General features: G+C 37.3%; 3 protein-coding genes across 3 annotated transcripts in view; 2 read left to right on the top strand and 1 right to left on the bottom strand.

The window, feature by feature from the left end:
- The window catches only part of rb1 (retinoblastoma 1), a 42,991-nt gene extending 19,492 nt beyond the window's left edge, over positions 1-23,499 (bottom strand). The window contains exons 1-17 of the mRNA XM_053478382.1: positions 23,235-23,499; positions 20,494-20,614; positions 20,282-20,385; positions 19,062-19,196; positions 18,789-18,827; positions 18,613-18,662; positions 16,740-16,850; positions 16,495-16,631; positions 16,114-16,191; positions 15,002-15,111; positions 14,823-14,900; positions 12,602-12,689; positions 9,449-9,565; positions 9,282-9,338; positions 9,165-9,196; positions 9,005-9,081; positions 7,840-8,045 (exon numbers count right to left, since the gene is read on the bottom strand). Of these exons, the coding sequence (XP_053334357.1) occupies positions 7,840-8,045; positions 9,005-9,081; positions 9,165-9,196; positions 9,282-9,338; positions 9,449-9,565; positions 12,602-12,689; positions 14,823-14,900; positions 15,002-15,111; positions 16,114-16,191; positions 16,495-16,631; positions 16,740-16,850; positions 18,613-18,662; positions 18,789-18,827; positions 19,062-19,196; positions 20,282-20,385; positions 20,494-20,614; positions 23,235-23,332 (1,638 nt within the window). The 5' untranslated portion in view covers positions 23,333-23,499. The remainder of the gene's footprint in view (positions 1-7,839; positions 8,046-9,004; positions 9,082-9,164; positions 9,197-9,281; positions 9,339-9,448; positions 9,566-12,601; positions 12,690-14,822; positions 14,901-15,001; positions 15,112-16,113; positions 16,192-16,494; positions 16,632-16,739; positions 16,851-18,612; positions 18,663-18,788; positions 18,828-19,061; positions 19,197-20,281; positions 20,386-20,493; positions 20,615-23,234) is intronic.
- Positions 672-3,011, top strand: LOC128507451 (lysophosphatidic acid receptor 6-like). The gene has a single exon (XM_053478383.1). The coding sequence runs from the start codon at positions 1,113-1,115 to the stop codon at positions 2,136-2,138; it is 1,026 nt and encodes a 341-aa protein (XP_053334358.1). The 5' UTR covers positions 672-1,112; the 3' UTR covers positions 2,139-3,011.
- LOC128507452 (lysophosphatidic acid receptor 6-like) lies at positions 4,027-7,833 on the top strand. The gene is made up of 2 exons (XM_053478384.1): positions 4,027-4,192; positions 6,270-7,833. The coding sequence occupies exon 2, from the start codon at positions 6,343-6,345 to the stop codon at positions 7,339-7,341; it is 999 nt and encodes a 332-aa protein (XP_053334359.1). The 5' UTR covers positions 4,027-4,192; positions 6,270-6,342; the 3' UTR covers positions 7,342-7,833.
- Positions 23,500-23,881: the final 382 nt, after the last annotated feature.

The raw sequence follows: 23,881 nt of genomic DNA, 5'->3' as shown, positions 1-23,881 counted from the left end.
CACTCTATTTCTCTCGTGCCACCGCTCTTTTGTTTAAGTACAATGGGAGCGAGAACTTTTAGTTTTGTGGCACCTCGGTTGTGAAACTCGCTCCCCCCAAACATACGGAACAGTGACAGTCTTCATATTTTTAAATCGCGTCTTAAAACCTATTTTTATTTTACTCAGGCTTAAGTGTGAATTGCAACTTTCTTTTTTATTTTGATGTGTGATGGATGTATTTATGTTGTAAATTTTATAATGTGATTTTTATATTGTTACTATTTTATTGGATGTTTTGCTGTAAGGTGTCCTGGGGTGTTTAGAAAGGCACCTTTAAATAAAATGCATTATTATATTATTATTAATGTCCTCAAAGAAAAAAAAAAGCTGTCTATAAAGACCTTTTTTTCCATTTTGAAACTCTAATGATTGTACAACAGTGTCTTAACACTAAAATTCACTCACTATTTTCACGTGATCATCAACTGCACAGTGCACGTTTGTGCATTCTTAGGTAACAGAATTTGACAGACTCTCATTTCACATTTTTTCACACCACTGAAACAGTTATCGCCCACAATGCACAGGAAGTGGGAGGAGTAAATGGAAGTTAAACAAGAAAATGATGAGAATAAAGAGGTGGGAAAATGTGCAGAGACTCCTCCTATTGCAGCCTGTGTGACGATGAGAGCAGCACATTACTCCAGTCACTAACAGCATGAAGAGCAGCAAGGTACCTCCGATTGTGGAACAGGAACAGACAGGGAGCTAAAACACGCATACAGCATTAAAACGACAAAGGCAAAGAAGAAAATGAAAGAACATTGGATGTGACATCATTGGTGTTTCTACATACTGACTGGACCACAAACGGAAAAAACAAACAATTATACACCAAGATGCAAGTGGCCTTGTGAACATGTGGTTGAAAACGAGCACGAGATCACAAGTATACGTGCAGGATCACATCAAAACTGCTGTAAGAACTTTTTGCTTCCTTTTGCTGAGGAATGTTACATCTTTATTTTCCCAATAAGGATTTTAAATTTGGTTATGTAAAATTTTATAAAGACATTTTACAAGATCTTAAAAATAACATACATTTTTCCTGAAGGAACTCTAAACTGACAATGCAAAACGACAGTACTGATAGGAACTGTACTGTACAGGATGATTTTAAATACATTCTATACAGCTCAGTGTTCAGCATCGTATTCATTATAGGACTGCTCTTCAACATTGTGGCTTTGTACATCTTCACTTGCTCGCTGAAACAAAGGAATGAGACCACAATCTACATGTTGAATCTGGTTGTATGCGACACACTTTTCGTCCTCAGTCTGCCATTTCGGATTTCTTACTTTCTCAACAAGCAATGGCCTTTCGGGCCAACCCTTTGCAAAATCTCTGTGTCGCTGTTCTACACGAACATGTATGGCAGCATCTTTTTCCTGACCTGCATCAGTGCAGATCGCTTTCTGGCCATCGTTTATCCTTTCGCCTCCAGGTCAATGAGGACTAAAAGAAACGCAAAAATTGCCTGCTGTTCAGTTTGGCTGCTAGTGCTCTCGGTGAGCTTGACATTTGGGTTTAGGTTGGACACTTCCAGCTCTGGAAACAACACCTACTGCTTTGAAAAATACAGCAACAGTCAATGGAAATCTCAGCTATCCAAAGTGGTGCTGGTCATGGAGACTGTGGGCTTTGTGATCCCACTGCTTATCAATATTTTCTGCTCCATAATGATCCTAAAGACGTTGAGAAACCTGGACACAATTAAAAGTCAAGTGCACCTGAACAAGACCAAGATCTTGCGCATGATTATTGTGCACTTGCTGGTCTACTGCTTTTGCTTCATCCCATACAACATCAATTTATTTTTTTACTCACTGGTTCGCAGTAAAGTCATCGATAATTGTGCTGTGGAGACTGTGGTCAAAACTATTTACCCTATTGCACTGTGCATTGCGGTGACCAATTGCTGCTTTGACCCTGTTATTTATTACTTCACTTCAGAAACCATCCAGAACTGTATTAAACGGAAGTCTTATGCTGCACAAAGCACCAAGAGGTACAGCAATGGTCCAGACGAGTCTCCTGTGAACACGGCACAGTTCCTGATAGCCAAGTTAATATTTAACGAAACTGCTGTTTGAGGACATGGAGGTTTCTATTCCATACAACAACAAAAGAAGTGAAAAACAATATGTATTCCTGTGTATACTTTACAATGACATGAATTTATAAGAAAAAGAATGTATTTTGTTTATCTTTTATAATTTAATTTTTTACATGTTTTGGTATGTCATCATATATAAGTCAACATTTTAAATTTCATTTATTATTTAACAAATAAAAAAGCAATCTTTTTTTTTTATAATGAGCTATATAATGAATATATTTAGTAGGCTGACAAGATCTGACTTTATAGCACATTTATAACACCTAATATATTATTGCTCACACATACATGTAGCGAAAAAACTTTTTTTCATCACGATCTAAACAATTATTCTTCTTCCCTGCAAATCCTACAGAAATCTATTTTATGGTTTTTATAAAAATGTATTGCAATATACCTTAAACTTAGTGTTGACACCTCTTAAACCTAGAGATGCATTAAACTATAAAATATTTATTTCATAAACGCAGTCCAATCATTTAAATTCTAAGCTCATTAACTGAACATTTACAAAACCATGCATAACCATGTAATGTTTGAACCTTCCATACAAAATAACACATTAGATCCAAGCTGATATTATTAAAGCCTACTTGTTTGTGAGTTACTGAAGTTTAGATTAAACGATTCAACCTAGCTGACAGCTACAAAAATAAGCTGTTACAACAATAAAGAGGTATTGATTTGCACTTCTGTATTTCAATTAAAATATTACAGACCCTCTGTCTATGCATCATGGACCCCACTTCGAGAATTTTCCGCAATAAATCAGTCAAAAGAGGGCTTGTTTCTGTAAACTAATGTTATCACAACTTTCATTTCCCCCACTCTTCATTTAGATCCATTAAATAGAAATTTATGCAGAGTTTCTTTCGTGCCATGAATTACCACTGCAACTGAGAGATTCTTCCATTTATAGTGTGACAGGAAATCAACATAGCATCACACATGGTATCTGATATAAACATCGAACTTTAACAAATTTACTATATATTATTGTTTTGTCAGACCAAATGGATATGAGATTCAAAGAATCACAAAAAATATTTGTATATGATTGGGTTTACAGTAGGAGTTCCACTACAGATATTTGGATATATACATGTACAAGGGTGGATGGATTGATATAATTTATTATCCGGAGTGAGTAGGATTATCATCATAACCAGAGAGGACACCAGAGAGGTCGAGCAGATATAAAACATTTTTTAAAATATAACACATATAGCCTCTGTAAAATTTTATTCCACATTATGATGGTAAACAAATGTTTGCTGAACAATGGGGTGCGATTCTTAGGATCTCATATCCATACGATCTGAAAAAAGGGCAGTAGTAGTGTGGCACCTAAAATTTATCAGGAAATAGGAAATTTATGCAGAGTTTATTTAATAATGTTGAGTTGACAAATATTGACAAACAACTTTTAATTATGAGTATTAAATATTAAATTGTAGTATTTTATTTAAACATTAAACTAAATGCATTTATGCCTCATCAATTCCAGTTCTGAAAATCATTTGAAAATGATAATTATTTCAGTTATTTCCAAATCGCAAGACATTCACTTATGGAAAAGACAGCAGACTAAAGGTGTTTGTTAATGCTGGACTGTATAAAACACCTGTACAACGGTCAATCATTACAGATTCACAGGTTTACTGGTTCAATCTACTGATTTTACTGGGGAAATAAAGATGACTGCTCTTTTGTGTATTTTTGAGTGATAACTCATAACATACTCCTCCAATGTTAAAATGTGCAGTTCATACACAATTAAGTTTTATTTGAAAAGCAATAAACTGCAGGCTCAAGGTCCGTAATCCAGCCAAAGTATCCTGTTCCTGTGTTAAACACAGATATTTGAGGACTTACCACTTAACATCAGCTGAATCTCCAACAGATGGCTTTGCATGTATGCACTCTCCCACACACACATGGATCTTCCCTAGACAACTGAGAACACCAATCCTGACCAGCCAACCAACAACATATCCATATTCACAATGGAACATGTGCAGCATGCCAGTAAGTATAAAAAACTGAACACTGTTTTTTTAGAATTTCAGTCTAACATTCAGGGTTAAGCACTTTTCTCTGTTATGCTATAGAATTTCTGCAAACTATTATAACTTTTTTTAGATTTAAGATTTTTGTTCCAGTATTATGAGCTGTATTGGGAAACAGAAAAACATGTTTGAATGCTGTATTGGCATAAATAGTGTAATAGTGTAATATCCAAAAGATACCATCTTTAGAATCTTAGTACTGAGTACAGGAAAGATTTTTTTTCCTTTTTCTAATGTTTAATACTGTTTGAGAATGATTGTTTACATGAATAATTTAAATACCAAACATACACATAGTAGCACAGATTCACGAAGGTATGAAATCAGTAGTTTTTTTATTATTATTTTCTAAAAGCTATTTATTGTAAACACACAAATTAAAAAAGTTCTTATATAAATTCATTATAATCGATCAAAACATATGCAGCCCTTGTTGCAACCTAGGTTGTTCAAAAGTTTAACTTCCCATAGAGTCAAAGCGAAGAAACGTTTGTGAATTGCATTTTACCAGACAAAAAGAATTCTGATTGCAAATGAGAAAGACTAGATCAGATTAAGGCTTGTTTCTATTACTGGTTCCCTCCAAAAGCATTCACGCTGCTGTGCTCAACTCTCATTAGGGTTGTTTCAGACAATAAAATACTGCCAAGTAACATAGAAGTTAAATAATACAGAAACATCCTGTGATGAGTCTTATTTAAATTAAAACCAGTTCACGCCTCTTATTTATTTGTTTCATGTTTTCATGTTGCGGTGTATGTAGAAGTGGTCTGAAGTGAGAAAACGACTGACTGTAGTTAGATGAACAAGTTAAGAGTTGAATCAAGGGCACCAGAAAAAAAAGAAAAAAGAATAAATTTAATTTCACCCTGGATCTAAAGGAGATTGAAAAAGAACCTGCAATTTATTATATGGCCAACTTGTATACGTATGTTTTAAAACAAGTAATTTAAGTGCTTAGCAGGTTTTTAAACGAATGGGTATTGACTGACATTGAAGGTTTCAGTATTAGTATCAGAAAAGAAAGTAACATCTCTAGTGATCTTTGTGCGGTTTTGCTGCTTTACTCACTGTACACTCGCAGTCAGCGCCTGCCTAGCTGACATTATGGGCTTTTTGGTGTTTAAGCAGGGTACATTTTTTTAGCACACAGGAGAAACAAAAAAACCCACAATATTCTTGTAACTGATAACCAGTTTAATTGCAGCTTAGGCACCTTTAAAATATTTCTGTGTTACAAGTTTAGAGTTCTGAAATGAGATGAGATGAGCACGGACGGACAGACACTCATGAAAGAGAAAATGACAGAATTGAAAGCTAGTAATTAGTCATCTTGATTTAACTCTACCTTACACCAACTTACGAGCTATGTAAGCCTTTCCCTTTATTTGTTACATTTAGTTGCTACATTACATGAAATTAATAATAGTTGGCAGTATTGCAGTAGTTGCTACATTTAAAGATTAAGTTGTCTGAGGTATAAACACCTGTGTATGTTTACATGCGGTTATTAAATATTAAAATAAATCCACAGGTGCTAAGACCACAGACAACTTAGTCTTTAAATGTAGCAACTACTGCAATACTGCCAACTATAATTAAATTCATAAGGGGCAGGCCTTTTAACATAATACAGTCTTTAAGAGTAATGTCTAACCAGTTACTTGGTCATTCCAGACACTGGTGGCACAGACAGGAAGTTGACACAGGAATAGAACAGTTGCTATTTTGCCTTTAGTGTGCTCCATGAATCAATGGAAAAAGGAGCACTTGTAGTGGTGACACACCCTATTAACGCAAATATAATCACAGATGGGTGTGCAAAGGTCACTAACAGCTTTGCACTGTGTAAATATTAAATCACAATAGATTACCTGCAAGCATATTTAGTTATTTAGATGAATCAAGATCATAAAAGTAGTGGTTCAAAGCCAAGCACACAGGGTCCTTAAGCATTGCCTTTAGCCCTTATCTGTTCGGTTGCATCTTGTTTAAACTGTAAATATAACTGTTGGTGTCATCCTTGCTCTTTACAGACAGTTTCAACCCAGAAACGAAGCTTAGCTGTTCTGACTGATGGAGCTCAAGTGAGTACCCCAGGAGCTCATCATGGATCTGATAAACAACACTGCTGCCATTCGGACACCATTCAACTGCACTGTGGAGATCGGATACCGCTTCACCTACTTCCAGATTTCCTACAGCCTTATCTTCATATGCGGCTTGACCAGCAATGGCATGGCACTCTGGCGCTTGTGGCTAATGCCATGGACTCTCACCAGCACTGCAGTCTACATGGCCAATTTGGCAGTCGTTGACCTCTTTTTTATTCTTTCTCTTCCATTGCGCATCTATTACTACTATAACCGGTCGCAAAGCATGGCTTGGTCTCCTGGAAGCGTCTTTTGTGTGCTGACCTTCGCCCTCAAGTACATCAGCATGTATGGAGGCATCTTTTTCCTGGCATGCATAGGGCTGGACCGATACTTTGCTGTGACACGTCCCGTGCTGCGGCGACCAAAGCAAGCACATAACGCCTGCATGCTCAGCACTGCAATTTGGTTACTGGTACTAGCGCTGAGCTTAGCACTTCCATTCATGCACTCTGCAGCCTCCAACAGTCAGTACACGTGCCTGCTCGACCCATCCCTGGGGCCCCATCGAACCTTCATCCTGGGAGCTCTGGGTCTGATACTGGTTGCATTCCTGTTACCTGCATTTCTTCTGCTCTTTAGTTACTGCCGTGTCTTGCGTGTGCTTGGCAGGATGCCTCACCGTGGGAAAGGCCGCCACCGTCGCACTTTAACACTTATCTACTCTGTGTTGGGCATCTTCCTGCTCTGTTTTGCCCCATACCACACCAACCTGCTGTGTTACACACTCACCCACGTAGGAACTGTCCCCAGTTGTGGGCTGGCTAAATTTGCAAGTGCCCTGCACCCAGTTATGCTCTCACTTGCCAGCGCCAACTGCTGTCTAAACCCACTTGTCTACTACTACTCCAGCAGCCTGTTGCACAAAGTTACTGCTAGCAGACAGAGCAGCCAGGAGACAAACACTAGCTTCAATTCCAAAAGGAAACATCCTATAAGTAAAGTTTTACCATGACTCCATCAGGGACACACAAACCTGAACTTCAGCATCATTGTTTACTGCATATTAGCACCACAAAACAGACCAGTGCCTGCAACTAGGCCAACTAAGAATTGCTTCATGTCTTTAGTGAGAAGTGGCCTTTTACACCACATATGCTCTAATTACGTGTGAAAGGAAACTACTTTGTATTTATTATTTCCCCCCTCCCCCCTGTACTGATTTTAAGACTAAAAGCCAGAGAACTCAGCTCCACTGTCCTCTGACATAATTTCATCAAGCTAAAATAACCAAGCAGGTGCACAGCAACACAATAAAGATTACAGTTATGTTAGAGCTAGTTTTCTTTAGATGACGTCTAAATATTTTACGATTGTCTATAATACTTAATGATCTATGCCAACCCATTGATCTACAAACTAAAGTCAACACCCATATTACTTCCATTCAGTACGCTGTGTTATCTTTAATCATATCACGTTATGTCATGCATTAGTTGACGGAAAAGCTCACCGATTTCCATGCGATGCTCTCCATGATCTGCTGCTCACAGCGCCACAAGTGTTCGATCATGTCGTGCTTCAGAGTGGGCTCCGCCTTGATGAAGCTTTCTATCACTTTATAGAAGTCAAAGGCATGAAGCTGGAAGACATCCAAGATCCAAGGGAAGCACAGGTTCGTCTCAGGAGATTCACTGCTGCCATTCTTTAGGGAATATCCTAAAGGGGAGCAATTGGCAGTTAAATTTTCTAAATATTCAGTTCTTCAGCAAAACAGTTCATTTTATCAGAGTTTAAGTTTTTATATATAACACACACACACACACAGTATCACACAGTGTGTTTGTATCACACTCGAATACATCTAAACAAAATTGCTGACATTTATGACACAGTAAAGAAACAAACACAGTAAACAGTTATTCTGTTAATTTATTTGTATTTATAAAGCGCTTTTTCAAACAGTACAAATTCAACTTCATAGATCCAAATTAATTATTGAATATTATAGTGTTAGAAGACCGAAAGTTTAGTATAATCAGAAATGTGTTCAAGTTAATATGAAGCCCATTTTCATTGCTGGTGCTGGGGTACAAAACTATTTGTGGGAATTTCACTCCTAAACTATTAAGCAACTATAGTCACAAGCCATCAGAGAAAATTGCCTAAAAATCAGCCAAAACTAAGACCATCTTTAATGGTCAAGTGGTCAACACACGCATCCCAAGCAGACCACCAGGGGCAATCCTCAGTAGCAGCCAGAGGCTTTTATACAACGAGGAAAACGAACTAAATGCAGGACACCAGGATGTGTTGATTATCAACAGGTGCTACTGTCCCCAGTGAGTATTAAGTGCACATCAACATGAATGTGTGATGCATCCCGTTTAATTCCTCAATCTAGACTGCTAATAAATATACGATATTCAAAAAACACATTGTGGTGCAATTTTCAGGAGCCCACATACCTTTGCCCACTGTATGAATATAATTTTGACCAGTTAGAATTAAGAATTCACCAGCATGGTTTAAACTGGTTTAGAATTAATTTTTTCAGAGACAGGATTTGGGTTTAATTATTGTGTTATTTACTATGACTAAGAAGAGTAAGGAGCCTTAATATCAGCAGATCTTACCAGACAGGCCTTGGCTACAGGTGTAAATGGAACTTAGCTTACCAACATAAGTTGCCAGGACAACTTCTAGTGAACAGCCAAGGAGTGAAGTGTGGAAAGTAGCGTTGTTCAGGAGCTTACTGTAAAGAAAAACACTTTTTTATGGTACAGATTCATCATTTTGGATGCTCTCGTGAGCAGAAATTATCAATACTGTGCTTACCTGAAATTCTGCACAGAGAGTCTTTTCTCTTCCTAAGGGCAACATAAAGGAAACCATCAGAAATTGAATGTAACAGAAGGCTGCAGTTTTGTTTCTACCAAATCCCTTTATACTTACCGATTTAAGCATTGACTCCATGACTTTGTAGTAAAGCTGGACACCTAGAGTAAATCTCTGAAAAAAACAGAACAGGTAAGCTTATCTTACGCATGAACTTCAAATTATAGCCTGACTGAGGCTTTGCTCTTTTTTTTTTTTTTTTGCTATTTTATTTATTTATTTACCTTTTTGCCCAAACCTTCACAGCGCTGACCAACAGCTTGAGCAAATTTCTGGCTGAAAATCTGACTGAGTTGTTCAACCCGTTTCATGATGTCTTCTGATGGGTCCACAGTGCAGTTCTTTTGGGAACAAAAAAAAAAATTACTTAAAGATGTTAAATATTCAGTGGTACTTCTAAACCCTAAAAACTTTCCTATGTGCAGATACAGCTGAAATGGCTTAAATGACATTCTTCTATTACGGATGTGACCACTTATCCCATACAGGATCACAGGGGGGCCTGGAGCCTATCTCAGGAGACTTTGGGCATGAGGTGGAGTGAACCGTAGAACGTTGACCATGGAGGTACTAGACGACAGTGCTAACCACTAAGCCACTGTACTGCCAAAACTCTAATTTATAATAAATTCAGGAAAACATGCCTATTTATAAGCCTGTTGATGACTGTGTTTGGATGAATGACAAATAACATGTTATTGAACATACAGTGGACTACATAGGGTGAAGAAACAATTTTATTGCCTATGGTGAGCTTACAAGAGAAGCTGAAGCTACTAAAATAATTAATGAATACTTGAGTACTTCATTTCAATTCAGTTGATTTCATTAGCACCATCTCTTACTAGTGTGATGTGGGGCCAGGGGTAGCTCAGTGGTTAAGGCATTGGACTACGGTTCGGAAGGTCCCAGGTTCAAAACCCCACAACCACCAAGTTGCCACTGTTGGCCCTTGAGCAAGGCCCTTAACTCTCAACTGCTCAGATGTGTAATGAGATAAAAAAAAATGTAAGTCGCTCTGGATAAGAGCGTCTGCCAAATGCCCAAATGTAAATGCAAATGTAAATGTAGTGTATTTAAAAAAAATATTTTGCTGTCTCAAAAAACATTTTACCCATTAGTTCTTTCTGTATTTTGTACAATATCATGCTTAGTGCTTAAAAATGGTTGGACCTATATAAAAAGTCTGTGTGTGGTATTTATAACTTCCTCTATATTTAAACTGCTTCCTTTGTGTTTCTGGTAGATGTGTGCATCATGTAAATCTATTCTTGTTAGTTGGTTTGTTAAATTTCCCATAGTAATTTCTCACCCCTTTATAAACCTAAGACTATGTGGGAACCTGAAGTTACTGTCACTGGGGTTAAGAAATCCTCTGAATTAATTTCATTATTTGCATCCAGAAAATATACAGCAATTTTATCATCACTATGAATACAAACTTTTATGGAAGAGTACAGGTTACTGAATCAATTTTAAAGACAATTACAGAAAGCATTACAATTTTACTATGAAGGAGACTTGAATGAAAAGTGTAGATGTAAAATGTGTCATTTATATAGTAAATGATTTAGAAAAACTGACTTAATGGATGTGACATCACCACATTACGGATGTTACTTGTGTCTGAATCAGCCGTCTACAAATTATATAAAAACATGATGGAATAATGCATTTTTAAACATCAAACATGTGAACTAATTACAAACTGTCTTTCTTTGTATTTTTCATAATTTTTAATTGTAAATTTCTTGAATATTGCAAATTTCTGTCTGGATTGTAGCTGAGAGACAATATGGCAAGAATGCAGAAAAAAAATCCAGATTTTGTTTATGTTGTGCATTGCCCAAAATTAACATTTAAATAAACCCTTTCTATTCTGTCATTTAGCAATTCCGACAATAAGCTCTGTCTTCTTCCGCCAGCGCTACCTGGTGAAATTTTGTCATTGCTAAACTGGAAGATGTATGCTTTCCATTGGCTTATTAATTACAAGGCAAAAATGAGGAAAACTAGAAAACTGATAATTGTAGCAAGGTTATAATAGTGCACACTGCAAGGAAAACGTTTGGACACACCTTCTGCTTCACCTTCTTTTATCAGATTCAAAAGGTAGTCACCTGGAATGGTTTTCAATTCACACGGACGGCTTGTCAAGAGTTAATTTGTGACATTTCTAGCGATCTTATGGTACTATCATAGGAAGGGTGGGTGCAGCTTCAATAGCCTGATTAGTGCTACTGCAACTACTCTAAAACTATTGTCCATCATCACAGATCAAACAATCAGAAAAAAATGTCAAGTTGTATGCCCAAGTGCAGTCTCCAAAACCATCAAAGGCTATAATGAAACTAGCTCGCATGAGGACGACCAAGAGCTAACTCAGCAACAGAGGTTAAGTTTATTGGAATGACCAGCTTCAGAAACCACCGGTTTATTGCACCTCGAATTGGAGCCCACATAAATGCTTCTCAGAGTTCAAGCAGCAAACATATTTCAATACCCACTGTCCAGAGGAGACTGCGCGAGTTAGACCTTCATGGTTGAATTGCGCAAAGAAACTATTACTTTTGAAGAACAACAAGCAGAAGAGACTTACTTGGGCAAGCAGATATTAGATCAGTAGAAAACTGTCCTTTGATCTGATGAGACCAAATTTAAGACTTTTCATTATAACCACCTTGTCTTTGTTACACAAAGAGAGGGTTAACAGATTGTTTCTGAATGTGTGGTTCTTACTGTGAAGCATGGAGGAGAAGGTGTGATGGTGTGGGGCACTTTGTGGGTGACACCATTGGTAACTCAGTGAAAAATGAGGGCACATGTAACCAGAATGGCTAGAACAACATTTTGCAGCAACATGCCAACACATGTGGTCTGTACTTTGAGGGACTATCATTTGTTCTCTAACAGGACTGTGACCCCAAACACACCACTAGGCTATGTAAGAGCTATGTGCCAAAGAAGGAGAACTACAACAGATGACATGGCTTCCGATCTATATCCAATTGAGATAGTTTGGGATGAGTGAGACCAGATCCAGCAAGTACTCAACATCACTGGGAACTCAAAGATAGATGGAAAATCATTCCAGGTGACTACCTCATGGAGCTGATTGAGAGACTGCCAAGAGGGTGCAAGCTGTTATCAAAGCAAAAGGTGGTTACTTTGAAAAATTAAAAATTAAAAAACATTATGGGTTGATCTGTCACAATTTTACAGATTTCAGTATTATATACAATGTTTAAAACAATTTTTAGAAAGCTTTGCATGGTACTGTAAGCTTAATTTCTTTGCCAGTGAGTTACTTTAAAATGTTGGGAACTAAGTGTAAGGCACTGAGAATAACATTTAAAAGGTAGTTGTTGTTAGCATACCCTGAAGTAAACCATGAGTATGCCTGATGGTCGGTCACTGTTTGAGGTAAGCTCACCCCTCAGCTGCTGAATTGAATGCATGGCCGCTCTGAAAGACAAAATTTCCAAGTTACAAAGGATATAAAACAGGAACATGTTATGATTCTAAACTTGTTGGTCACAAACCAAAAGTAGGTCAAAAGCACACAGAGTGCATTCTTTTCTGCAATGTCAGGAATTTACCTTTTTTTATGGGTTTTAAACTATAACCAAATTACATTACATCCGGCATGTAACAAGTAAGGCTTCAAGAAAAATAATTACAGTGGCATCTAATTTCCCAGCTTGGGAAAATTTTCTAAAATTTTACAAATTACTTGCACACTTGCTATTGCAGTTGCTGAAATCCTGATCTGCTGAAAAAACTGTACCCTTGGACAAAAGAAATGTTGTACTATTTTCATAATTTTCTTTTTATTTTATGCTATATTAAAAAAAACACAGCTCTCTACAGGGCATGATGGCATCTTACCCTTACTATTTATCATATATAAACTAACTTGACAACTTTAACATCTTGTTAAAGGGGCACCATGCATCTGCACATAATTTGTTATGTGACTATCAACAGTAAGGAAAACATTCTAGGTGTGGCAATCACCAGTCACCTCCTGACACGATATTAAGATACCTAGGTTCTAATTCAATTAAAATGGTGATTTTATAAAGTAGTGCAATTTTATAAATATCCATATTCAATTTAACATTTTTCACAACTTTAACCCTTAATGATTTTAGTGATCATTAAAATGTTTAATGATTAATTAAAATGTAGCTCATTTCTTATAACATTTTTCTCACCTAAAAATCACAGACAGCATTTAAACAACAGAAAATAACTTCAAATACATGTGTTAAACATTTAACAGTGCAGCAAGTATCTCTGTAATCCGCCATAATAATTATTTCTAAACAAACATAGCAAATAATTCAATTCTACCACACAGGGTGAAAATGTGTATCCCCTGTACGATTATAAAGAAATGCAAATCTAAAAACTCAACCTGATAGTGAGCATGGTACCACGTGACGCTTCTAACACAGAGCTTCTAAGGCACATGATTTTCGACTAATTAGGGCTCAGTGTATTAAAACTTGTGTAAGCGTGTGTAATGAGTAGGATTAAGACAAATTCGCTCACAGAGTTTGGAGAAAAAGGCAAATCAGAGGCTTTTAAAATGCATGCTTTTCGATAATGTACCGTCATAAAAATGCATACATCTACGGCTGATCAGTGATCAGGGCAAATTAAACTGAACTTAACTTTGGTCACTGATCAAACAACCACTTCATTTCATTTGTAAAGTAAATAAAAGTGTCAGTATCGATTATACAAAAGAATCGCGATTAATAACTGAATCAATCCCCTCCCTCCATCTCTAAAACTATTACATGTGTGTGTGTTTTTTTTATATCTCAAACATCTAAGCAGTTGAAAATTAATAGCCTTGCTCAAGTGGGAAATTGGTGGTGCAGATTAAACTACTAGTGATCTTCCAATCACTAGTACAACACCACAACCCCAAATTAATAAAGCAAAAGGGCATACATGCCAAAGTGACCCACAATAAAATAACCACAGTGTACACGCTTCAGTGGCTTACTGCGTTTACAAGACAACCAGAAATGTGTAAATAAATTTCATTTTAGTGTTTAAGTAATTATAATTTATTAACATGGTTTGGCAACATTAAGGTCTGGTTGCTAAGCAACATAACTATCAGGCTAAGCAGAATAATTAGCAGGTGCAATGGACAGGATAATAGCTTAAGTTGCCCATGAAATTAAATGGTGTTTCAAGACTTTGTGTATCTGCCGCTTAGAGTTATGGAAACCAATATGTTATTACATTGTTTTAAACTTGTAGTTCATTACTTCTGGGAAAACCCTTCCTCTGGAGAAACAGCTCATTAGCACATTTCTGACTGTGTATCCTCTCCCACACTTGGCACCTTTGGTATATACCAAAAAATTGTAATTTCTTGCCATGACTAAAAAAATCAACCACTGACGCAGGTTAAATCTTGCAAGTCAAGATCTTAACCATTCATGTGAGTGACTCAATTAGTTACGGCTCTATTCAGTTTGTACATGTGATGTGATATTATTAAACCCATATCTTGATGTGGTTAGCACTGCTGTGTGTCTCATATATGCAAAGCAGCAGTTGAAGCTTTCCTACCTGATTGGGGTTTGTGGTGGAATGCAGACGTTCTCCTCTCCAGATGGATTCTTTCTAGGAGTCATTTCTACCTTTATACTAAAAGAAAAGAAAGTAAAATAGACAGTTAACCACAAACATTAGCAAATCAGAATCGAGTTTTAATTTGATACAAAGGCAGATTCATGAGCAATACATACACTTCTGTTTTGATTGATTTGAGGGTCTCATCATCATCTAAAAACAGTCGTGCGTCAAAGTCCTTGCTTTTATGGTAGAGCTCATCATAACTTTTGGATAAAGTTTCCACCTATAAAGAGAACAAAACCAATTTCTAAACACTGTGCAAATATACTCTAAAGCAAAACAAGGCTTTAGCATTCAATTATATTTTGTTGAACCGGCAACAATATTCCCCATCCTCATAAACATGCAGAGTCTATATAATCATGTAACGCAATCAAAAGACAGATAATACAGACTTATTGACTTTTAAAGCTCAGCTCAAAGCTAATATTTACTTCAGGTTCACTGCACATCTTTAAATTATTCATTTAAGAGAAATACAGAAGCTTATGGTCAGGCCAGATGCAACACTAATGCATGTTTGTACTATAAAAACAGAGGAGGAAAAGTGATTTTCATTTGTTAGACTTTGTGGACAGCTTTTCCTCTAAAAGGACATAAACTGAAAAAAGGACAGTTTGCTACAAAGAAAAAGATAATTCTGTATTGAAATTCTGAACATAGTAGACTGAAAACTGTATTAAACGTCATTTTATAAATCTATAAAATAAGGAATATCTAATTTATGCCATTATAGGAAAGTAATAAAATACTGGGGTGTTCTGATGTGAAGCGGGGTTACTGTGACCACTCTGACCAACTCTATCTACAGTAGCACTGATAGCTGATTCCCCCAACTTGTGCTCTAGATTATATTTATCATCATAAAAATTTTAATGAGAGGTTTATCTTTAAAGCGGAAAACTTGTTAATAGACTTATTAATTTATTAAAGTTGATGCAGCCTGTGTGTTGTGCGCTGACTATATAGCCTCTGGTAAAATATGGTATAATATCAAACATCAGTAAATTTCCCTGAAAAAAAGTTATACTGTACAAGTTATAACTATAGTTATACTGCTTTACTGAAATCATTCTGATTTAATGTGCCATAAATCTCCACGTACTTGCTCAATAAAAAAAACAATTTGGCCTTGTGTTTATTTTTTATTTTTAAATACAGTTTGGAAGAAACACAACCCTCTATTTAGGCAATCACATATCATCTAAGGCAGGAGGAAACTTACTGCTGGAAGTTCCTGTGATCCTGACAAGCCCATGGAGTCCAGAAAGGCACAGAAACTGCTTTGGTAGACGTTTTTCACCTGTAATATTTCAAAAGTATTTTGTTACCATTCTTCTAAAAGGGAAAAATATATATATAATCACCCTGACAATAAAAGAGAGATTAACAAAGTGGATTTCATGTATTTTTTTTCTGACACTGTACTTATCTTTTTTACACCTACTTCTGCTTTATCTTTCATTTTGTCTCTTATCTGTGACTGATCATCACAAACAGGAAACAAATAATGTTTCTTGGTTTTACAACTGATTACTTGTGATGTCCATAAAGAACAGAAACCACCAGCCCTTCTCACGCTACAGATGCATGTGAATTTTCTAACCTCATCTACACTGCAGTCGCTCTCCTTACACAACTTCTCCAGCAACTGCATGTCCATGTCTGGAGGACGAGGCTTGGCTTTATTCCGCCTCGAAGTCCGGGTTGGGGGGCTCTGCGTCGTTTCGCTTATTGCCGACTCTGATTGAAAAGAAGACATGGGTGTAAAATGGTATTCAGGTTAACTACAAACTCTGGCAAACTAAAATCTTTTTTTCTGTCAAGGAGGATTAGGTGTAACTCGCTTACTATAGAGAGGCTGCAGGAGAGAGGGCGGGCAGCGCTTGATGTAGAACTCCAGAACACACAAAAGTAACTGGAAGGCTATCACCAGGTCATCCTCCATCTGCAGAGCGCTTCCTGTATAATCACAAACGCAGGGACATGTAAGACTGCAGGTTGGCCTTAAATAATTAGCATAATTAGGGGGGGAAAAAGGCAAAAAATTTTATATATTTAAATTTATTTTATAATTTAAATATAATAATAAATATAGTTGAAGGCAACGATGAGTGGGCCCAAGCACTCTGCGCCATTGCCACCATTTGTCTTTTAAGTGTGTCAAAAGCCATTGAGCCATCGCCGCCCCGGGTGCACCGCACACATTCCACACTTCACACAATATGACGTAATAGGGCTGATGCCTCCAAAAAGTTGGTGTGTGTGTATATATATACACACGTGTGAGAGTTAGTATGTGTGTTGTGTGTGTGAGACATGACTTTTTAATGTGATGTATGTGCGTGTTTCTGCGTGCATGAGAGAGATGTAAGTGTGTATGATGTATGAATGTTTGTGCATGTGAGTGTATGAGTGTGTACATGCGTGCGTGTCAAAGTGTTAACATTTGAAATGTGTGTGTATGAATGTGATGTATCAGTGTGTTTGTGCATACTTGTACTTAAGTGTGTGTGTGTGTGTGTGTGTGTGTGTGTGTGTGTGTGTGTGAACATTCGTGCTGTGTATGTGTATAGAATAGGTCGCAGATGCTGGAAAAAAGCACACTATTATGTTACTCAATGTGATGTCACTGAACGTGTTACTATGATGTTACTCAATGTGATGTCACTGAACGTGTTACTATGATGTTACTCAATGTGATGTCACTGAACGTGTTACTATGATGTTACTGAATATAATGTCACTCAATATAAGGCCACACAAAGTTATTAACCATTTTTCAGCATAAGGTTAAGTTATCATTACGGCTGACCGGTTTGAGATATTAAAAATCCCTCTACAATTTTGCATCCTCAATGTCTTTAGGCCCGCTTTGGTGGATTTACTGCATGCTTAATTTTCTCCAAACTTTATATTATGCATCAATTTTCTTGCTAAAAAATTAACACACCCTCTCAAGTTTATCAAATGCAAGTAATCTAAAATGCCATTTTGATAAACATACAAAATCCTCTCGGATGGTGTTGATGAGGCCTGAGCATCACTCTGCTTTTAAGTTCATCCCATATCTCAGACGTTTCATTAGGTTTGACATGTTTCCCCTTTACACTCATTTGTTAAAAGACATTTGTTTTATGTCCTGGAGTCGGAATCCTTTGTTGTGAAATACAGGGACACTCTAGGACGTTTAGCTTTAGGCATTTTGATTTAAGCATGTTTAATTCAGCTAGCTAACGCTACCCGTTGCCGCCAGAGCGTTATTACTGCATTGATGCGCTAATTTTTAGGTCTCGTTTATAGAGGATGCTTTTTTAAATCGGAATGTGAAATAAACGTGGACACTCGTGTTACTAGAAAAAATTGTGTTAGATTGTGTTAGAGAACAAATATTTCAATCAATCGCTCTGGAATTAAATGGCACTAAAGTGAAGCACCGAAATCTGTGTCTGATTCGGTTGTAGTTCACACCGATTATACGAGTACCTTTGCCATATTGGCACCAGGTTTCGGTAACCAACATTAGCAACACTATCATAACAGTATCAGTGCTACAGCTGTGCTAAAATATCCACCATTTAAACAACACCTGGCTTTACACATCTGATATGGACTGGAAAAATGTTAAAAGTGTGCAAAAGAACTGGTGTGCATCATTAGTCTCTTTTATATCTTATACAGAAGTATTGAAATAACACAAAGAAAAAAAAAACTCATATCCCACCTTTAGCCAAGAGGAATAAGATCCAGCTACAGCGCAAAAGTTTTTGTCTCCTGAGGGAAGAACGAAATAAATTATGGACACATAAGAGCTTGGGCCAGGTGCTGTATAACATTTAAGCAAGCACAGGTAAAAGAACTGGAAAAAAAGGATATGCGTGGATGAGAGTTTTTACTTACTTAAGTTCATCAGGCACACAATAGATTTTTACACATGTTCTGGGAAAAAAACACCACCACCACAACAGAGTAAAGATAAGTCACTTCAGTAACTTGCTCCAGAGTTGATCTCCAAATCTGATCTTACATAGCATGGACTTTAAACTACAGCTTATCCACACAGTAGAGCAGTGGTTCTGTAGGACCACTGCCCTACACATATTAGTGCTTTCTTAGAACCCAACATACCAATCAACTAAGTAACGACAATAAGTGTGTCTTAAAAAGTCTTACTTCACAAATCTCTGATAGAGAGCCAGTGACACCTCGTATTTCTTCTCGATCCTCGTCACTGCGGAGTTTACTTTAGGGCTTATTGTGTCCAAGTTTTCATCCAGCTTTCGCATCAGGGCGAGAAACTGCTTTACACTGCGAAAAAACAACACAGCAGGGACATGGTTTACCAGAGGAAAAGACAGAAATACAAGCTCAAAACATTACACAAATTAGATTTGAGCATGTCCATGTGTTGTTGTTTTTTTTAAATGTACTATAACTAATGACGCTGCCGCTAATGAGTTAAGATCATTAGCCGGTGAAATTGAGAACCTTGCAGCAAATGACTATGTTTTATAGCGAGTCGAAAGATTAATGGACGATTTAGTTCAGCTTGATGCTGAGATAGATGTTGACCTTAACCAAACTGTTTGACGGTCTTCAAGAACTTCATATCCTCACGCAGAAAGAGAAAAGAAACGTTCTCTTTCTCTTTCTGCGTGAGGATATGAAGTTCTTGAAGACCGTCAAACACAGATTGGTTAAGGATCCCGCAGAACGTGTGCTTACGGTCTCTCGTTGGCAGCTATTTGCATAGTTAGTTTCAGATAACTAAAAAGCATCACGCTGATTAGATCGATTGCTTCTGTCTGAAATGCCTTACGGCCCAATCACAGTTTCGACTAAGGCTGGGACCGCCTACCTTATCAGCATACAGCGACAAAGAAACAAATGTAGAAATGTGGAAATGCAGAAATAAATATATGTAAAAATGTGAAAAATCTAAAATAGATAAATAAAGAAATGTGACACAAAAATAAATAAATGAATGAAGAAATGTGTAAAATTCAGAGATAAATAAATCTTGAAATATGTTAATAAACAAAAGTAGGAATATATTTAGCAATTTTCCAGGGCTTATTGTATTTATGTATTAATTTATTTCTATATTTACTTATTTATTCACACATTTATTTATTTATAATTATGTCAGGTTTAGTCCTCCATAGTTGGTTTTTAATTCAGTTCCAGTAATTTCAAATCTCATTATAGGTGTCTTTTTTTGGCCAGGCAATGTATTAACACATCCTCATCTTACTCTGATTTTTTTGTTTTTCATTAGATTGTGTATAATACCAAAGTGTCATGACATAAACTGAGGATGTCAATCAAAACATTACACATTAGATATGTTTTGCCATGTCATTCAGAGATCTTTTATCATTCTTTTGTCTTACCTCAGACCAACAGCCCTCTGAAATTCTGTAAATGTAAACCTGAGGTCATCCGAGTCCACGACTGAAATATACACACATGCTCCCCAGAGCTGCTTGCATGACTCCTGCATTAGAAAAATATCAAATGTTTGCGATAAAATGAAATTAGGAATTAATAATATCTACAAACGCAAATAGAATTGGTTAAAATTTTATGAAAAAAGAATACATACATCGACTTTCTCTGCTGTCTTGACCATTGACTCCCACAGTGACCATGCCTGGGTACATGCAGAGTTGGAGACCAAGAGGTCCTTACACAGGGCTACAAACTCAGGATCCTTCTCTTTGTGGCTGAAACAAAAAGACAGAGGTAGGGGAGAGAGAGAGAGAGAAAAAGAGATAGAGAGAGAGAGAAATACATAAATACATAAAAATTCTTCACCTGATGACTTTGTTTGGAACAAAAGTACAAATAGTGATTTTATATAAATGAAATTATATTATAGCCAAGCAAGTTGTGTAATGCACAAAATCATGCAGAAACAGACCAGCAGCTTCAGGTAAGGATCACATCAACAATGAGAATGGGGACATAAATATGACCTCACTGATTTTGACTGGCATGTTTGTTAGTGCCACACAGGAGGTTTAAGTAATTACCCAGCTATCGAAAACTAACTTACTCACTCACTCATCGTCAATACCGCTTTATCCTGTATTCAGGGTCGCGGGACTATCCCAGACGACTTGGGGCACAATGCAGAGCACAATGCAGGGTACACCCTGGATAAGGGGTCAATCAATCGCAGGGCACACACATACACACACTTATTCACACTCATTGGAAACACCAATTAGCCTAATCTGCAGGTCTTTGAACTGTGGGAGGAAATCGGAGTACCCGGTGAAAACCCCATGCAAACTCCATGCACACAGAGACGGGAATCGAGACTGGACAGGAATTGAACCCAGACCCTGGAGATGCAAGGCGACAAGACTTCAAAAAATTACTGAAAAAACAGAAACGTCTAGTTCATGAGAGAGGCCAACCAAAGACTGGTGCAAACTGTTCTCAGAAAAGGTGCAGGTGAGGGGGTGTCATGGCATGAGGATTGTTTTCTTAAATAATATTTTTTAAAAACATGGCACCTTCCGCTGTCAAAAAAATAGTGTTTCCCTAAACACTGATTTATTTGTGGCAGTCTGCCACAACATCAACCCTGGCCACCACATATGCATTTGTACTTAACTTAATCTATTGTGTAATGCATCAATTCCCTCAGCTCCTTCATACCTTTTGCACATGCTCGCTCATAAACATTAAAAATACTAACCAGTCTATTAAATTAGTCCCAAAACTGTGTAAGCAAATTAATTTTAAACCTCTCATGAATTACAGGCACACAAATTATGCTTAAAACTGTGAGTTTAAATTAATCTCAAAACAAAAGCACCCTGGCTCTACACACGCTCATTGACAACTTTCTGGTTGGACAACAGCTGATGTCTACTTTTTGACTGCTCACTTTTAACACATAAAAACGGTCTCATGAGATCGCACTTTATGCAATCTGCGCATTCATATGGCACCTGCTGACATCATTCAGCACCATTCAGCAGCGTGAGAATTTCATAGCAGTTCGAGAAATAGCTGATAAAACATGTAAAGTGAGGCACTAGACTTTCTTGCTTCTTCTGGACCTCAACAAATACAGCTTGTCATCCTCCAGAGCACAATCCCAAGCACATTTTTGCTAAAATCACATTCACTACTTTTAATGGACGAGTGCTCGCACAAACTTATGAGGTGTTTTAGCCCAGATGGTGCACTGACATGCGCATACGTGGCATTTTACAGAACAGACGCACCCATGAGTGTCAGACAAAAGTAACTTGTAATTATTATGAATCATGACATGCAAATCAGATCTGAGAACAAAAAAAATCTGAATTAAGCAATTTTACTTATAATAAAAAAATAATAATAATAATAATGTGAACACAAGTTACAATAACGAATCCTTCATTCTTTACTACTAAATATGAAATAAGAATCACTACATTGGTTTCTTTAGCTTGGACTGAATCAGTAAGGAAACGCTGCCTGAACACTGTATGGTGTAAGTCACACGTGCATGTGTGTAAGTGGGTGCAAGAGCCAATCGGAATGAACGTGTGTTCGGTGTCACATGTGTTACGCTGTTCCAATCAAGGCAAGTGCTGGTGTAAGTAGACAACATGATGCATATTGTGACTTTTTCTATACCATAATATTAAATTTCAATATTTTTTAATCTCTCTCTATGTAATAACACTGATGAGAGACTGTCTGAAAAATAACGAGAACCAGATTGAAGGAGGGTCTCATCTTTTTTTTTGATTATGAAGCATTACAGTATGAAGGTGTATACTAAGTGTGTTAAAAGGATGCTTATGAGTATGCATGAATACAGGAGCAACGCTTCACAACAAAGGCAGACACTTGAACTGCTGTCTGGACGCGTCTGGGACCGGCAGGACGTGGGTCACTACTGCAGAACCTCCAAACTGAAACGGATCCAGATAGATCAAGCAGGTCCAGAGAGGAGCAACAGGAGGAGATCACGTGATCAGTTGCTGGTCATACTCCTCTGACTGACAGCAAAACAGAACAAAACAACAGCAACAATACAACTAATACAGAATAGAAGTGTTTAACTACTACATAAACGAAATGTCCAAATGTATAGAATGCTGCCTTTTGACAAAAAAAGAAAGCAATAGCTTGTCACCTGACATGATGAGGCTGAACAATAGCATGCCTCTGACTGTGCTAGCCTGCTAGCTAAGTACAAACGTTGTTTTGGTAAACTAGTTAGTGGGTAACAACAAGACAGTGGACAGCACCGACCTCAGAGACTTAGTCATGTATAATTTAACCACGATAACCCCCCGGTGAAGGGCACAAACCGTGTTAAAGCACGACTCTTACTTTTCCGGGGAGAGCACCGAGCTTTCCTTCTTGTTGCTGCACTTCGCCTCTCTGCTCGGAGGAGTCCCGCTGCAGCCGCCGCGTTTTTTGGGAGGCATCCTGAGAAACACCCGGGGTTTATGCTGCTCACGGCTCTGGGGCAAATTACGATTAAAATATACAGAATAATTAAATGTCACCTTGGGGAAAAAAAGACGAACCGCTAAATTCAACAACACTTCAAGGCATTAAGTCCGCCCCCGTCCATAACCACCCCTCCGAGCACTGTTTCCCTGACTCCCTCAAAGCGCGGGAAAACTGGTCCGCGTAACATCCGCTGAGAAAACGTCACTTCCGCCTGGGCACCGTGCACGCCGTTGTGTTAGCCGAGCGTTACCAAAAACAGAAATACTATTTTTATTTATACCCCCTTTCAGAAAAAATATATACATCATTATTTATTCTGTCAATATTTTTACAGTTAGTCGAGAAGTAAAATGTAGTTAGTCGAACTTCAGAAAAAAAACAAAGAAATGAATACATTTCTATAAAAAACACTACAAAAGTGTCATTTACTTAATTAATTTACTTTTTTGTTAATTGATTAAATGAATTTGCTTATTTATTATTCATAAATTGCAATCAGTCCACATTTTTTGTCATTAAAT

The sequence above is a fragment of the Clarias gariepinus genome, chromosome 19 (assembly GCF_024256425.1).
Source record: "Clarias gariepinus isolate MV-2021 ecotype Netherlands chromosome 19, CGAR_prim_01v2, whole genome shotgun sequence".
Classification (NCBI taxonomy): domain Eukaryota; kingdom Metazoa; phylum Chordata; class Actinopteri; order Siluriformes; family Clariidae; genus Clarias; species Clarias gariepinus.
This window is presented reverse-complemented; position numbering and strand designations above follow the sequence as displayed.